General features: G+C 32.7%; 1 protein-coding gene across 1 annotated transcript; it reads right to left on the reverse strand.

The window, feature by feature from the left end:
• Positions 1 to 13,760: 13,760 nt before the first annotated feature.
• Positions 13,761 to 14,717, reverse strand: LOC100019374 (olfactory receptor 4A47-like). Its single transcript, XM_007497642.3, has one exon. It carries the CDS (start codon positions 14,712 to 14,714, stop codon positions 13,761 to 13,763), a length of 954 nt encoding a protein of 317 aa, XP_007497704.2. The 5' UTR covers positions 14,715 to 14,717.
• Positions 14,718 to 18,106: the final 3,389 nt, after the last annotated feature.

The raw sequence follows: 18,106 nt of genomic DNA on the forward strand, positions 1-18,106 counted from the left end.
CAAATAATATTCTTGGCTCCCATTACAACTCCATCTTCCAGAAAAAAACAAAAACCTGCTTTTATTCGGATTTTTGTCTAGGCCATAATTAAGAGCTGTATTTTTTAATAGTGTATGTATTTCTATAAATCTCTTTCTCCTCATTAATAATATGATGTTCTTATAATCATCATGGCCTCCATGAGAAAACCAAGGATAACTGAAGGGAGAGAATATGGGGAAAATAATAATATCATCAATTACCAGTGATTAATTGCAGTTATCATGATCATAGGCACAATTCTTTATTTAAAACCTTAGACTCCATCTAAAAATTCACTGTTGTGTATTATTTCCAAAACAGAAATAGGAAAACTAGTCAATGGTGGTTATTGTGGACTCTGAAATATATTATTAATTAGTCACCAGGGATTTAATTTCTAAATCCCAAATTGAATTACTAAAGTAAATAGAATTTATGGTAGTTTATTTACAACATTTACAATAGAAGGGAGATATTAAGGACTGAGAGAGAGAAAAAAAACAACTCTGGTTTCTTCTGATACCAAGTAGAATTTCTAAGCCCAAACCTGGGGAAGAGGGTCTCAAGATGATGGGCCTTATCTGCAGGCTTCACACCTCCAGAAAAGCAGGGTCACTAAATCAGCTTTTCACTCACCAACAGTAACAGTCTAAAAAAAGTCTTCCAGTCATTTCTCCATTCTTCACTCCAAGCCTGGTGACTGACTCTCTGAATGTCCACTTCCCTTCAGCTCTAAGTGACTGATCCTTCACTCCAAGTCTGGGTTACTGACTGTCCCAATAAATGAATCTTGAATCTCCGAAACTCCTCTTTTTAAAGATCTTTTTCTCTTGTGTCACCTCCTCTAAATTTTCATGTTTACCAATCACAGCAGATGCTTTTCTCCAGGACTGTCCATTCTTTAGTTTTCACCTTCTTTGGTTAGATTATATCTTTTTGGGTTACTTAATGCCTTTTTGTGATTAATTTATCTTTTGTAGTTACTTAACACATTTTTTGTAGTTAAAATCTAAAAATAGTTTGAAGTTTACAATTCTGGCTTCACTATAAAGGAAGAGCTAAGTGCTTTCATTGTTACAATCATGTGATAGCTAAATCCAATCCTCATAGTAACTTGCTCACAGTAACATAGCTAGGAAGTGCCTGAGATCAAATTTGAAACCAAGACCTTCAAAATCTAAGCATGGCCCTCAATCCACTAAGATACCTAGCTGCCTCCAATATAGCTGATTTTTAAACATGTCAAACTAGATCTCAGAAGCAGAATAAAGCAGTAAGTCAAATATTTTCTGTATATATATATATATGTATATAGTCCATGTGACTCCACTTTTAAATGTGACATTCCTGACAATGTTAATGTAGGTTCCCTGTATTCTATGAATCCATACCCACTAAAAATCATGAATCTTAAGTGATCAAAAGTATGACTTATTTTCCTAATCTACCAAAGAAAATCATTATTTAAAAATAAATGCATTTCAAAAACCCAGCCTTTGGAACAAGACATCGTTCCAATTCTATTTGCCAAAAAAAAAAAAAAAAACCTGCCGAAAATATGGAAATCAGTATGGGAAAAATTAGACTTCTTGATTTTTTTCATGAATTATACCCTGGTGATAGTGTGTATATTAAGAATATCAAATGTACTGGCTCAACTGAAACTGCTTATGATGAACCATTCCAACTCCTATTAACTACACCGATAGCTATTAAAAATTGGGGAGAGGGACTCATGGATTCATTGTAGCTACTTTTCTCTTAACTATTTTTTAATTTTTGCAATAAGCTAAGATATCCATTTATTTAGTATAGAAATGCATACCCCAAAAACTTTAGACTATAGAAACCTGCCATTTCTTGATAAATGTATAGGACTGTGATTCATGATTGTGTCTGATTCTAGGAAATGGGATAAAAAATGGAACACAGACTTTACCTATATAGTGCCACAGAAGCACAGATTTAACCTGAAAAGTGTCAAAAGAGCACACAGGTCAAAAGAAAACCAATCCATGTGGGATTGATAAACTTCTATGCCAACATAAAAGGACTTGAACTTAGTGTGAGAAGAGGTTGTGGCATTTCACATATGTTAAGACACAGGACTCCTTGAACTACACTCCCTGTAAAAAAGTTTCTATGAAAGTACCTAAGAATTGGCTATTCTGGCTCCCCTATCCCTGAAAATTGATAAAATATCAGACTAGGGAATGACACTTCCCTTTATACCCAAAAATCTAGTACTTTTTTCTCTCTTAAGAAATGGCAACTTCCTGTAGTATAATGGGTAAATACAATATTACTGCATTCTTTTTCCTACAGAATAGTGGGACAGAAATTTACTTCAATTGGACCCTAATACAAGGGCCTATTATGAATTATTCTTTTATTCAGAAATTTTATATACATAATTTTTGATATTTTGATTCTGAATTTTGAATGTTTTATTTTTCTTAAAATATTATTTTTTCCTCTATTTTCTTTTATATTTTTGGTTTTTTCTTTTGATAATTGACTCATATACCCATAACACAACCAGTTTGAATTGACCTGGCTATTGGTGAACACCTTCTTCAGGGGGAATTGTATTGTATTGTATTTTTATTTAAAAGCCAAGATTTAAAATTCTGTTTGAGAAGAATTTCAGGAAAAAAATTGCTAACTCATTGATTCCAGGGAATGAACTATTTGAAGAAATATGCTAGCAGAGACTTACACTGCATCAATAAGATCCATAATGAACTTTTGAGTGCAATCAATTGAACAAAAGGGAATTAAACATTTATTGTAAATGTACACTTTTATGCCAAAGTGGACTGCTCCCTAATTTGACTTTTTGTCAATGCACCTAGCAAAAGATTGGTTTTGCCTTATCTCTTTTCTATTTCCCTCTTATCTCTAACTATTGAAATTTCCTCTTAGAAAGTGAAATATTGTATACATCTGTAGTTAGAAATTTTTGGGGCTACAAGATGATTATGTTAAATGATCAATGGGGAGACTACTCTCCCAATGATCATGGGGGGGGTTGTGAAGATTGGATTTGGCTCTATCCTGATTGTAACAATGAAGATACTTAGCTCTTCCTTGACTGTGAAGATTAAATTATAATCCCCTGTCTATTTTTAGATTTTAATCCCCAAAGTGTAAAACACAGTACTTAAAGTTGTGTATGAAGATCTACGCATTTTGAATTTTAACCATAAACGGTGTGAACACTCATTTCATACATTGAGTGTGAGGTCTGTGAGCCACATGTGAAAGAGTGGGAAGTCCTGGAGTGGAGTGTCAGCTGTGATTGCTAGATGTAAATTTAGGGGAAGTGACACAAGAGAAAAAGGTCTTTAAAAATGGAATCAGAGACATACAAAAAATGAAGACTTGAAGGGAGTCACTTGGAGTGAATACACTTAGAGTGAAGAGAGAGACTTGGAATAAAGGGACACTTGGAGTGAAGAGGATCACTTGGAGTGAAGAGGGATACTTGGATTGGAGTCTGCTGGAGTTGAGACTGATAAAAGAATCTGCTGACAATGTGGTGAGTGTAAAAGCTGACTTCCTTCCTTGCCCTTCCTGGAGACATGAGCCTCCAGGAAAGACCCATCATCTTGTGACTCCTTTCCCCTGGCTGGGGCCTTAGAATTTCTACCTGGCTCAAAGGAAGCTCTCTCTCTCTCTCTCTCTCTCTCTCTCTCTCTCTCTCTCTCTCTCTCTCTCTCTCTCTCTCTCTCTCTCTCTCTCTCTCCTTTTCTTTTCTCTCTTCCTTAATATATTCCCTCTATGGTAAAAATAAACTACCATAAATTCCATTTTTACTTTAGTAATTCATTTTTAGGATTTAGAAATTAAATCCCTGGTGACCAATTAAATCTATTCAGGCCAACCATAAATTTAATAATTTAGATCAAAATCTCACACAGTATACCAAGATAAATTACAAATGGGTAAATTATTTAAATATAAAATGTGAAATCATTAATAAATTAGATGAACATAGAATAGTAAACCTTTCAGATCCATGGAAAAGGAAGGGATTTCAGATGAAACAAGAAACAGAGAATATTAAAAAATGTAAAATGAATAATATTGATTATATTACATTTTAAAAGTTTTGTACAAACAAAACCAATGCAACTAAACTAGAAGGGAAGCAACAAACTGAGGGAAATTTGTCTCTAATTAAGGTCTAATTTCCCAAATATATAAAAAACTAAGTCAAATGGACGAGAAAGGAAGCCAATCCCAAATTGACAAATGGTCAAGAGATATGAATAGATAGTTTTTAGATGAAGAAATCAAAACTATCAATAATCATATGAAAAAGTGTTCTAAAACCCTCCAAATTAGAGAAAGACAAATTGAAATAACTCTGAAGTGCCACCCTATACCTTGCAGATTGGCCAATATGACAGTAAAAGAAAATAATTAATGTTAGAGGGGATGTGGAAAAATTGGGACACTAAGGCATTGATGATTGAGTTATAAATTGATCCAACCATTCTGGAAGGCCAATTGGAGGTATACCCTATTAATGTGATTTTCTTAATCTCCCCCCTCTGTCTCCTTAAGAGGCTAGAGGGCAGAATTTCTAAGTAGATCAGAACTGACAGGAGACAGTGAGCCAGAGCTGAAGATTATGTTACCAATGAGACCAGGACTGAGGAGAGGAAAGAGCTGGCTCTCTCACAGGAAGTTGGGGGGGTGGAGTTGGTCCATAAGGAAATAAAGTAAGCAGCCCCTGATATTTGGAGGTCTTTTGCCTCTGGGATCTCTAGAGAGCAAGAGGGAAGTCTCTGCAACAATGATCTACTGGCAGTTGGCTACTGACAGTTGGGTTGCTATAGAAAACTGATTGAAAGAGTGAGTGGTGGCTATCAATTATTTTATCGAGTTAGGTAGTGTAAGAATTTAACCAGTTTGGTATTTATGTATGCTAATATGAAAATTAAAAAGTAATATTGTGGTCATCAATTTAAAATATTATAGCTTAAATCAAAATAACTTTTAGTAGCTTTATTTACAAAGAGGTGGAAAGACTGAGAGTGGAGAAATATAAAAAGAGGGTAGAGAAATGTCTAGTCTCTAAATGTTGCTCCAGTTTTCAGTTTAGCCCCAGGACAACTCAGTCACCTTTAGCTAGAGGACCTGGTAATGTCTTCAGCAAGAGTTCCACCAATGCAGACTTCCCCAGAAAAGTAACACCTCTCCAGAAGCCAGGAAAGGAAGATCAATGCAGCAAATCAATGCAGGATTCAGGGAAAGAGTCTCTCCTCCTTCAGACCAGCTCACCAACACAGAGTCTCTGAAGCCATCCTCCAAAGAAGTCCAAAGGAGCACACACCCCCAGACAGTAAGTTCAGGATTTTATTGTCTTTTTTTCACATCACTTCCTGTCTCTTCCCTCTCTTTATGGGAACCAATTGCAGACTTTCAATTTGCCTAGCACTGCCCAGGTTGGGAATGGGGGATGGAAGTAGCCTTTGAAGTTGTGAGCTTACTTTAGTAAGTGACTTATGAATTCTCTTGTTTAGTGTTAAGTGAGGGTGCTTAGGTTTTTATTAATTAATTAATTTTGTTTGAAAGTTTTTAAATTAATTAATTAATTAATTTTGAATATTTTTCCATGCATATGTGATTCATGTTCTTTATCTCCCCTCCTCCCACCACCCTCTAGTAGCTAATGAGAAATTCCACTGGGTTTCACATGTGTCATTGATCAAGACCTATTTCTGTATTATTCATATTTGCATTAGGGTCATCTCTTAGAGTCTACACCCCAGTCATATTACCATTGACCTGTTTAATCAAGCAGATGTTTTTAGTCTGTGTTTCTATTTTCAAGGTTCTTTCTCTGGATATGAATAACATTTCTTCTCAAAAGTCCCTCAGAATTGTCCTGAATTTTTGCATTGCTGCTAGTAGAGAAGTCCATTACATTCTATTGTGCCACATTGTATCCATCACTTTGTATAAGGTTATGCTGGTTCTGCTCCTTTAAATCTGCATCAATTCCTGGAGGTCATTCCAGTTCATATTGAATTCCTCCAGTTCATTATTCCTTTCAGTACAATAGTATTCCATCACCAACATATACCACAATTTGTTCAGGCATTTCTCAGTCATGAGCATCCTCTCATTTTCCATTTTTTTTTGCCTCCACAAAGATTGCAGCTATAAATATTTTTGTACTAGTCTTTTTTCTTGGGATCTCTTTGGGGTACAAACCAGGCAGTGCTATGGCTGAATCAAAAAGCAGACAGTCTTTTAGTGCCATTTGGACATAGTTCCAAATTGCCATTCAGAATGATTGGATCCATTCACAACTCTACCAGAAATGAATTAATGTACCAATTTTGCCACATCCTCTCCAAAATTCATTACTTTCCTTTGCTATCATTTTATCTAATCTGCTAGGTGTGAGGTGATACATCAGAGTTGTTTTGATTTACATTTCTCTAATTAAAAGAGATTTAGAACACTTTTTCAGATACTTATTGACAGTTTTGATTTCTTTATCTGAAAATTGCCTATTCATGTCCCTTGCCCATTTGTAAATTGGGGAAAGGCTTGATCTTTTGTACAATTGATTTAGCTCCTTATAAATTTGAGTGACTAGTCCTTTGTCAGAGATTTTTGTTATAAAGATTTTCCCCCAATTTGTTGCTTCCCTTCTAATTTTGATTGCATTGCTTTTGTTTGTTCAAAACTTTTTAAATTTAATATAATCAAAATTATTTATTTTACATTTTGTAATATTTTCTAACTCTTGCTTGGTCTTAAAATATTTCCTTTCCCATAAATCTGACAGGTAAACGATTCTAAGTTCACTTAATTTACTTATAGTTTCCTTCTTTATATTCATTTCATTCACTCATTCTGAATTTATCTTGGTGTAGGGTGTGACATACTGATCTAAACCTAATCTCTCCAATACTGTTTTCCAATTTTCCCAGTGTTTTTTTTTTCAAATACTTGATTTTGTCTCAAAAGCTGAGTGATTGATTAATTTAAAATTACTAATTGATAGTCAAAGAAAGTTTGATTCACTCTTCACAATTTACCCCTGTGATGCTTTGGGAAACTAGTCTCCCCAATGAATCATATAGCATATCCAGCTCATACCTCTAAAGATCTTCTAGCTACAGGTGCATACAATATTGCGCTTTTCTAAGAAGAAACTACAATAGTTGGAAATAAGAGGGAAATAAAACCCAGAGAAAGCAAAACCAAAGTTTGCTAGGTACATTGACAAAAAGCCAATTAGGGGGCAATCCCCTTTGGCATAAGAGTTTACATTCAAAATAAATGTGTTCAATCCACTTCAGTTCAATCAACTAAATGTCAAAGTTCATTCTGGATCTTCTGATGCAGTGTAGGTTTCTTTATGGTACTTTCTCCAAACAATTCACTTTCTTCATTTGAGGAGGTAGTGAGCTTCTTTTCCTGAAATTTCTCTGAAATATTTTTTAAATCTTGGATTTTATACAAATTATATAGTAGTTAGTGAATAATTTATAGCTATAGTGGAGTATATTATGCCTGGTGTGCCAGGCAGAAGACACTGCCCTCAGAAGACAGAGATAAATTTAGGAAATTTTAGGTAGCATTAGGAATTTTAGTTATATTTATATTTATAGTTTAATAGTCTTTCTTTCTTCTATTCTACCTTTCTAGCTGTACTTTTTTCTTAAGTTAAACAAAGTTCCTGTTAAACTACTCTCCTCACTTTAACCCTCACGGGCCAAAGAACATTAAAAGATTGCTTACACTTTAATTGAACGATATCACTACTAGGAGAACACCCCAAAGAGATAATAATGAATAATGTTTGTAGAAAAATATTTGTAGCCATGCTCTTTGTAGTGGCAAAAATTTGGAAAATGAGGGGGTATCCCTTGAATGGGGAATGACTGAACAAATTGTGGTATATGTTAGTATAAGGAATGATAAATGGCTTGATTTCCATAAGATCTGGAAAGACATCCATGAACTGATGCAAGGAGAAATGAATGAGCAGAACCAGGAGAACATTGTAAACAAAAACTGAAACATTGTGGCAGAATCAAATTAATTGACTTTGCCTCTAATAGCAATGCAATTATCTAGGATCAACCTGAAGGACTTATGAGAAAGAATGCTATCTCTATCAAAAGAAAGAACTCTAGGAGTAGAAACACAAAAGGAAAACATATGATTTATCACTTGTTAATATGAATATAGAATGTGGGGTTTTGGTTTTTTTAAACATTACAAAAAATAGTAATATGGAAAAATGTATTGAGTGGTAATATATGTATAACCCAAGGGAATTGCTTGTCAGCTCTTGGAAGAGGATGGGGGGAAAAAGGGAAAGAATATGAATCATGCAACAATGGAAAAATATTTTAAAACAAATAAATAAATAATTGAAATTATTAAAAATGCCTTTACACAAGTTCCACATTTGAGGGGAAAATTCACTAACTGACAAAAATACTGAGAAAAATATAAAATGGATTGGCAGAAACTAGTTATAGATCTACACCTCACTCTATATGCCAAGATAAGGTCAAAATAGATAATTTACTTAGAAATAAATGATTAAATCATGTTTTAAAAAGCAGAAAATGAAAAAATGTTACCTTTCAAATGCATGGATAGTGGAAGAATTTATAACCAAACAAGAGATAAGAACAATATTTGAAGAAAAATAGATAATTTCAATTACATGAAATTAAAATGGTTTTTATTGCCAGTGTAGCAAAAATTAAAAGGAAGGTTGAAAACTGGTGGAATAAATCATATTATTTCTCTGACAAAATTCTAATTTTTTAAAGATAGAGGAAACTAAGTCAAATTTATAAGAAAAAAGTCATTCCTCTATGGATAAATTGTCAAAGGTTATAAACAGGTAGTTTTTAGAAGGAAGAACCAAGGATATTAATAGTCACATTAATGAATGCTCTAAATCAATATTTATTATAGAAATTCAAATTTAAGTAATTCTGAGAGTCTACCTCATCATCTTAGATTGGCTAAAATAACAGAAAAGGATAATAATAAAAACTAAAGGAGATTTTAAAAAATAGAAACACTAATGTACTGTTAGTGGATGTCTGAAGGGATCTAATCATTATAGCAAAACCTTTCATACTATAACCATAGTTATAAACTGCATATCCTTACATCCAAGAATGCCACTAATAGGGTTTTATCTCAAAGATATAAAAGAATAGAGGAAATGATGACTTGAAATATATTCTAGCAGTTATTTTGTGGTGTCAAGGAATTGGGGATTGAATAGATGTCTAATGCCCATCAATATCCAAAACTGAATAAGTTGTATTTCATAATGATTTGTGGTATTAGAAAAAACCGGCTGAAGGGTTTCATAAAAAATGGTGAAGTCTTACATGAATTTATGCAAAGTAAAGTGTACTGAACCTGTACAACATTGAACACAGTAAGAAAAACATTGTAATAATAATTAACTATGAAAGACTTGTTTACTCGATTCAGTACAATAATCTCAGACCTTTCCAATGGGTGTAGATGAAAAATGCCATCTTCCTCCAGGGTGAGATCAGCTGAAATTTGTGAAGGGAATGGAATATACAAATAAAGTATAAAATTATGCCCACTTTTAAGAAGCTTAGATAATCTAATGAGGTTTATAATAAAATATGAAATTAGAAAAAATATAGGTAATAAAGTTTTCTATAAATATTTAAGTATTATATAAATTTTAATTATTATTATCACAAAACTGTATATATGCATTTAAAAGGAATATGAATATATGGGGGAAGGGTAAGAGAGAGAGAATATGGGACACCCAGTTGACAATGGTTGGGACCAGAATTGAGTAGAAGAAATAGATCAAGTTTAAAATGTTTTGAGGAGTCACACAATGTTCCCAACAATCCTAACGTATTACCTACTTTACAAATTCATCTCTTTAACACAAATATTATCCTGGTTAAAGGTCTATGATGATGAATTATGGAATGTCCTCTATTAAAAAAAAACAAAATGGAAAGTAATAAAAATATAATGGAAAGGTACATGGTAGGTAGAACATTTTTGAAAACTGAACTTCAACTGAGGAGTAATTAAGTGGCAAAATTAATGAAGTGTGAAACAGGAAACAGATATGTGGAATATCCTTGTAGGATAAATTAAAAGACAAAATTGATGTGCTACCCAAATATCTTGTGTATAAGCTCAAGATTTTTTTTAAGTACCTGTAAAAGACCTCTATTTTATTGAATGGTTAATCCTCAAACCATTCACAAAAAGAATCATAGAATACCCTGAAGGAATTACAGCATGGTCTTTTGAAGATAAGATATAACTGCCTAATAATAACAAATTCAATGGCAAACAAAATAATAATTTTGTTTGGACAGTTAATGGGCATAGTGGATAGAAGACAGGGGTTGGGATCAGGAAGACATGACTTCTATCTGACCTTAAACACTTATCAGCTGTTTCATTCTGCATATGTCTTTTTGCCTGAGTTTCCCCATTGGTAAAATTGGGATAAGAATGGCACTGACCTCACAGGGTTGTTGTGAGGCTCAAATGAGATAATAGTTGTGAAGTGCTTAGTAAGTAGAATTTTTTTAAAGTACTATTCAACTGTTAGCTATTATTATGTTCATCGTCATCATTATCATTATCTTCTTATCAAGATCTTAGCTCTATGCACATATTATTGGCACAGAAAAGATCAACCACAAAAGATGATAATTACTGGATATTGGATATCTAGATTTTATAATCAATGAAGATCTTGTGAGAGTACTAAGGCAACAGTGAAACTCAACAGAGCAGCTTTTAAATAAATGGCATGTATGAAAAACCCAGGTAGAGTAGCACAAAGTTGTAAACTTCCTGCTCTCTTCTAGGGTCATCAAAGTCCACTTTAAAAGTCAGGATGACTGGTGATGGTCATGTATACAGTGGGTGACCTTGGCATCATTAACATTTCAACAGGCTCTAAACAATCCACAGTGCCTGCTTCAGAAACCTTATGGCCATTGGAACAAATTTTTGTCATCCACCCCTTCTTCTGGAGAAAGATTTCAAACATTTGGGGTAGACATAGCATGTTTAGGGAGAACTCACACCTCAGTTGAGGGACTGAACGGTCCTTTTCAGGCCTGCTCTTCTACCTTTGATGTTTACTTTTAACCTAATTTTCTTTGTGGTTCCAAGAAAATGTAGTATGTGTAGTAGCCACAGCCTGGTAAAACTGTGTCTGCAAGATGGGCTAAACCAGGTTGAGGGTAAATGACATTCCTCAAAAAAAATTCATTTGTAACTGTTCTTTTTTTTAAATTTTATTCCCTTAATTTAGAACATTATTCCTTGATTACAAAAATCATATTCTTTCCCTCCCTCCCCTTTCGTAACCCTTCCTGTAGCCAAAATGCAATTCCACTGGGTATTACATGTGACCTTGATCAGAACCCATTTCCATGCTGTTGATGTTTGCACTAGGATGATCATTTAGTCTACATACCCAATCATATCCCCCTTGACCCATGTAATCAAACAGTTGTTTTTCTTCAGTGTTTCTACTCCCACAGTTTTTCCTCCAAATGTGGATAGTGTTCTTTCTTGTAGATCCCTCCAAGTTGTTCAGGATCACTGCATTGCCACTAATGGAGAAGTCCATTATATTTGTGTATCAGTGTATCAGTGTATCAGTGTATCAGTGTATCAGTCTCTCTGTATAAGATTCTCCTGGTTCTCCTTTCTCTCTGCATCAATTTCTGGAGGTCATTCCAGTTCAAATTGAATTCCTCCAGTTTATTATTCCTTTGAGCACAATAGTATTCCATCACAAACATATACCACAATTTGTTCAGCCATTCCCCAATTGAAGGACATCCCCTCATTTTCCAATTTTTGGCCACCACAAAGAGCGCAGCTATGAATAGTCTTATACAAGTCTTTTTCCTTATTATCTCTTTGGGATACAAACACAGCAGTGCAATGGCTGAATCAAAAGGCAGAGAGTCTTTTAGTGCCATTTGGGCATAGTTCAAATTGCCCTCTGGAATGGTTGGATCCATTCACATCTCCAACAGCAATGCATTAAGGTCCCAATTTTGGCATATCCCCTCCAACATTCATTACTTTCCTTTGCTGTCATGTTAACCAATCTGCTAGGTGTGAGGTGATACCTCAGAGTTGTTTTGATTTACATTTCTCTAATTAAAAGAGATTTAGAACACTTTTTCATATACTTATTGATAGTTTTGATTTCTTTATCTGAAAATTACCTATTCATGACCCTTTCCAATTCATCAATTGGAGAATGGCTTGGTTTTATGTATAATTGATTTAGCTCCTTATAAATTTGAGTAATTAGACCTTGATCAGAGGTTTTTGTTATGAAAATTTTTTTCCCAATTAGTTGCTTCCCTTCTAATTTTGATTGCATTGATTTTGTTTGTACAAAAACTTTTTTTTAATTAATATAATCAAAATTATGATTTTTTTTCTAACTCTTGCTTGGCCCTAAAATGTTTCCTTTCCCAAAGATATGATATGTATGACTGTTCTAGTGGCCTGAAATATACAACATAAACTCAAGAGGAGAAAAGAGATTTCAATATTCTTGGAGGAAGTTTTCAATTTTATAAGATCAAATGAATACTTGAGAACAATAACTGAGATATATTACTTTGATCTATAAAACAATTGAGCATAAACTTCTAGTAGATATTTTCACTTCAAATACTCATAATATTTTAGTATCATGGAACACAAAGCTTTCAGAGTATAGAAACCTGGACAACAGTATCAACATTTTATGTTAATAGAACAACTTATATAAACTTCTTTGTTGTCTTCACTTCTTTTGGTGCATACTGAAGATGAGTTAATTGATATGATGGTGATAGATTTATATGTTAAAATATTGTCTGCAACTCCTAAAATTATTATTTCATATAATTGTAACATAATCTGAAGGATATAAAAAAATAAATTAAAACAAAAAACATACACTTATGACATCTTGTTCTGTGAATATTGCTGTAAAAACCCAATAAGAAAATTGCAATTCTGTTGAAAATATTAATAACAATAGAAAAATTATAAAGGTTGAATGTTAATAATTCATACATTACCAGATGTTATTTGTCTACTTCATCTATATAATAGCACCAACATTCTATCCACTATACTATAGCATCTTATCTCTTTAAAAAAACCAAAAAGATAAGAAATACAAAATCATTTTAATATTCTTATTCTCATTATTATTTACAATAATTGGAATATTTTCTTTGACTAAAAGTATCAGACCACCTAGGGATTTTTTTGCATGTTTTGTATAGAAATTATTTTCCATAGATGCAACCTGTATGAAAAGAAAAAATGCCACTATGTTCCCATATCTTACATCATAATTTCTGAGATACAATTTTAGCATAATTAATTTTTTTCTCTTCCCTACAATATCTATTGTTATACTACCAATAAAGTATATGAATTATCAAAAAGTCACAAGTCTATTCAGTTGGAATTCAGTCCATGAATTCTCTAACTGCAAGTGGATAAAATTCTGCATCAAATTATTATGCTCTTATAAGAAAAATAATGACCACACAATCAAATATCTAATGCTAATGACAGAAAGCTTACCTTTTATATATTTTATATATTCATCAACCTCTTTCTTAGCCTCAAAAGTAAATGTTCTAGGAATTTAGCATTCTAACATTTCCTTAGTCAAGCATCATTGCTTGGACAAAGCATTCATTGCCTTACTGCTAGACATCTTGTTTCTGTTCCAAAGCTTCCTCATGGCATTTTTCATTTCTGTGTTTCTCAAGGTATAGATTAAGGGATTAAGCAAAGGAGTGATGACAGTATAAAAAACAGATATAGATTTATCAAAAGGGAAGGTACAGACAGGTCTAACATACATACAAATACAAGGAACAAAATATAAAATAACAACTATGATGTGGGAGATGCAAGTAGAGAAGGCTTTTCGTCGCCCTTCCAGACTTTGAGTCTTCAATGAGTGTAGAATGACCCCATATGAGATAAGCAATAGTAAAAAGACAATTGTGCATATCGCTCCTGCATTAGCAACCACTGAGAAGCCAATTATATAGGTATTTGTACAGGAAAGTTCCAATAAAGGATAAATGTCACATGCGAAATGATCAATTACATTGGGTCCACAGAATGGAAGCCTAAAAACAAAAAGGAGCTGAATAAAAGAATGCATAAATCCACTAATGCAGGACACCACCAAGAGTATAATACATACACGCCATCTCATAATGATTAAGTAATGCAATGGTTTACAGATAGCTACATAGCGATCATAGGCCATAACCACGAGGAGGAAAACTTCAGCACCACCAAATACATGTTCCAAGAAGAGCTGGACCATGCAGGCTTGGAAAGAAATGGTTTTCTTTTCATAGAGCAGGTCTAGGATCATTTTAGGGACAATAATAGTGGAATAGGTAGCATCCATGAAAGACAAAAAGGCAAGAAACAAGTACATGGGAGAATTCAAGCTCTTGCTTTCAGTAATTGTTATAATAATCAGAATATTTCCCACCATGGTTAAAATGTACATAATTGAGAATATGACAAATAATACTTTTTGCATTTGAGAATTCTGGGTAAGCCCCAGGAGGATGAACTCAGTTACATTATTCTTGTTTTCCATGTGTTGTTTTCTTTTCTTTTCTTTTGTTTTTTTTGGGTGGGGTTGGAGGGAGAGTAAAATCTTTATTAGTCCAGGATGAGACTTCTGGTTAGGAGAGTCTTGAATTAAGTTTTGACATGTGGCCCTTTCCCTTTCCCCGGACAATCTGTTTTAGGTGTATAAACATCAGTTTCCTCACCCCAATGTTGTTCATATTCATGACGCATTACCTCTTTCACAGAGATTTTTGTAGGAATGAAGGGAAAGATGAAATGATGAATACTTTATTTGAATATTTTAATCTAATCTATAAAAGTTGATTGTTTTTCTTTAATTGGAGCAGTCAGATTTTTTACCTATAGAAGTAAGAATGAAGCAATATTTTATTGACCCTTTTTAATACCATTTCATTTTTAATATATCCCTCCCTATATTTGACAGTATATGAAATATGCCTCACCTATGGTTTTTCTTCTGGGTAATAAAGGGAAGGAAACGCATCCTCTTAGGTATTTTCTGTGAAAAAGTTTGATTGTAATCATTATAATATATTCATATTTTGCTGTTCTTTTTTGCTGCCAAATAAATTTTCATTTATATATTTATCATTATTAAGGGAAATCATTTTCCTGGTTCTGATTGTTTTGCTTAAATTCATTAAAATCTTCTAAAACTTCTAAATTCCACATATTTATATTTTCTAATATCACAAGCATATGGTCATATTTAAGTATTCCCCCATAGTGGAAAGCTATTTTGTTTCTACTTTTTGCTCCTGGCAAAAGACACTTTAATTAACATTTTAGTGTATAAAAGACCTTCCCCTGGATTCCTTTTGAGCAATGAATTTACTCATTTTGAATTATATAAATATGTTAGTTTCTTTTGGAACAAAACAACTTTTAAAATTGATGGAGCAGAAGTCTTCCAAAATTTCCCAAACAACCCCATTGTAAGAATCTATTTTTTATCTCATGAAAGATAACATATTTACAGTTGAAAGGTATCTAATAGAGAAATATAAAATCATGATTCAAGGTTCTCTGGTCACTATCGTAGAGAATTTTTGAAAAATAAAATGTTCAAATTATTTCTCTATTAAAAGCATGCTAAATAAGTGCATGCCTTTTTTACTGAAGAGACATAATTTTGAACTAGAACATTATAAACACTATATAAATGTCATAAAATAATTATAACTGCTATAGACTTATTACTGCTATTATTTCATTTTCATCAATTCAATATGGAGGGAAGGAGTGAAAAAGATTATGCATTTTTCCACTTCATATTTTGCTGAGACATTATTTCTCACTAGTCAAAACCACAACACTAAAACATTATTCTGCAATCAATATTATGTTTCATTTTCTGATTATTTTCCAAAATCTAATTTGAATACTTTTCTAGACTGTTTGTAAAAATTTCACTTCACAATGGATTATTTTGTTAAGTATCCCATAAACTTTATACCTTAAAGTGACCATTTGCATCATCAAGGTTCTTCATTCATAGCTTTAACACCTTAAAGAGATTAAAATATTTATATGAGAAGACTATCACCAGAGCTTTGGCTGGTGCTTCATTTCTGTACATTGAAAACAACTTTCTCATTTCTTAAGATAAAAACTCCTTCAAGATAGTACCTATTTTATAATCTCAAGACATAGTCTAGTTTGGAATATATTTAGAAATGTGAATGACTTTCTTAAATATATCATTTTTCCATGGAGTCAATTGTTCCAAGTCTTGGATTGTTATATGCTTTCCTTGGTGCTAAAAAACAGCTGCTTAGGGCAAGGAAATTCCATTTACCACGATGCATACCATTGTGACCATAGAGACAAAAAAAAAACAGTCATTTCTTCCATTTAAAATAGCTACATAGGTCTAGCTATTTTCAAATTTCTACCCCCCATCTCAAGTACATCATGTTAACATTTCTTCAAACAATTGCACTTACTTAGAGTATAGAGTAGGTTCCATTTAATTTCCTGAATTTAGTGACAACCAATGCATTCTGTAGACAGATGAGTATTTTGTCCATATTGAATAAAAACGGCATCAGTTTCTGAATCATTCTAATACTGTGTTCTCAGAGCTTTCTCTTCTAATTAAATCCTTTGAGTAATTTGCCCAGAAAAGGGGGGGCAGTCCACTGAGTCCTATAGCTCAATGTCTCTGGAGATGTCTCAGAGTTGATAAACTAATAGTAGAGAGTCAATGAAGAATAAATTTCCAAAGGAGAAAGCAGTAGAAATCTTTTTAAAGAGAGTTTATTATTCCCTGAAAGAACTGGGAGTATTAAGAGGTTTTCAGTGATTTCTCTGAAGTCACACCAAATGACAGGATCAGCTTCAGTATTCTGGTCTCATCAATCACAGATTTCGTAAATAACTTAAATAAAAGAGAAAAAATATATCACAAGCATATGATCATATTAAAATAACTATAATCTTAGGGAATATAGAGGAAGGTAGAAAATAGAATTGCTAATAAAATTAATTAATGTAATTTTTTTATTTAATAATTTTATTACTAGAATTAATTTTATCTTATATTTTATATTTCACATACATCTTACAAATCAAAACATTTTAACAGATGAGGAATAAACTATAATTGAATGGATAGTAAAATATTAGATAGCATATAAAAAGATATATAAGCCTATTTAGAAAATAAAGGACCCTGAACCTTGAATGACAGTTGAAAGAAGAACAGAGTATGTGGATCTGCAAATAAGATAATTTCAGTATTCTTATACAAAGGCAGGTTATATTGCATTGAGAAAAATAGCATGCATACATATAAGTTTATATATTTTTAAATATTGAAGAGTGATGCTTTTGTGTCATTTTCTTGATTCTACCCAGCAGGAAATTAGAGGCAGCCAAGCAAGAACAATGGAGAAGTTAATTTGGTAAAACAATTACTTTGTGCTAAATGCTTTAAATTTGAGCACACTTTCCCCAGGGACTTAGTTGGTATCAAGTAAGAAGTATATTCCTTTTGTTACTCTAACTCTTCAATAAATATTATTTTTCCTAAAAACTAAATTATATTAATTGACTAAAATATATTGGAATATTAACCAATTGTGGGGTAATTGTTGGGGTTGTAATCTGATATTGGGAGAAGGTGTCAATATAGATTAATGCTACTAACATTAGAAAAATACCATAATCTCTCAAGTGTACACCTAGAATCTTCAAATGGGAATGTAATTAGTCACCTGCAGAACTGAACTGTGTGTGAGTAGAAGTTGGGGGAAAGAGGTCAATCTTCATTAGGGCTTCAAAAATATGATTTTAATGAAAATCACATGAAAATGACATTAATCTCTTCATAGTATTCTCTTCAATTTACTTAAAATAGATACATTTGGAATAATGAGTACTTTTTGGTACCAG

Source organism: Monodelphis domestica, chromosome 6, assembly GCF_027887165.1.
Source record: "Monodelphis domestica isolate mMonDom1 chromosome 6, mMonDom1.pri, whole genome shotgun sequence".
NCBI lineage: Eukaryota > Metazoa > Chordata > Mammalia > Didelphimorphia > Didelphidae > Monodelphis > Monodelphis domestica.

Excerpts from the sequence above, each read along its gene's own strand:
- LOC100019374 (XM_007497642.3), bottom strand. The coding sequence starts at position 14,714 with ATGGAAAACAAGAATAATGTAACTGAGTTCATCCTCCTGGGGCTTACC.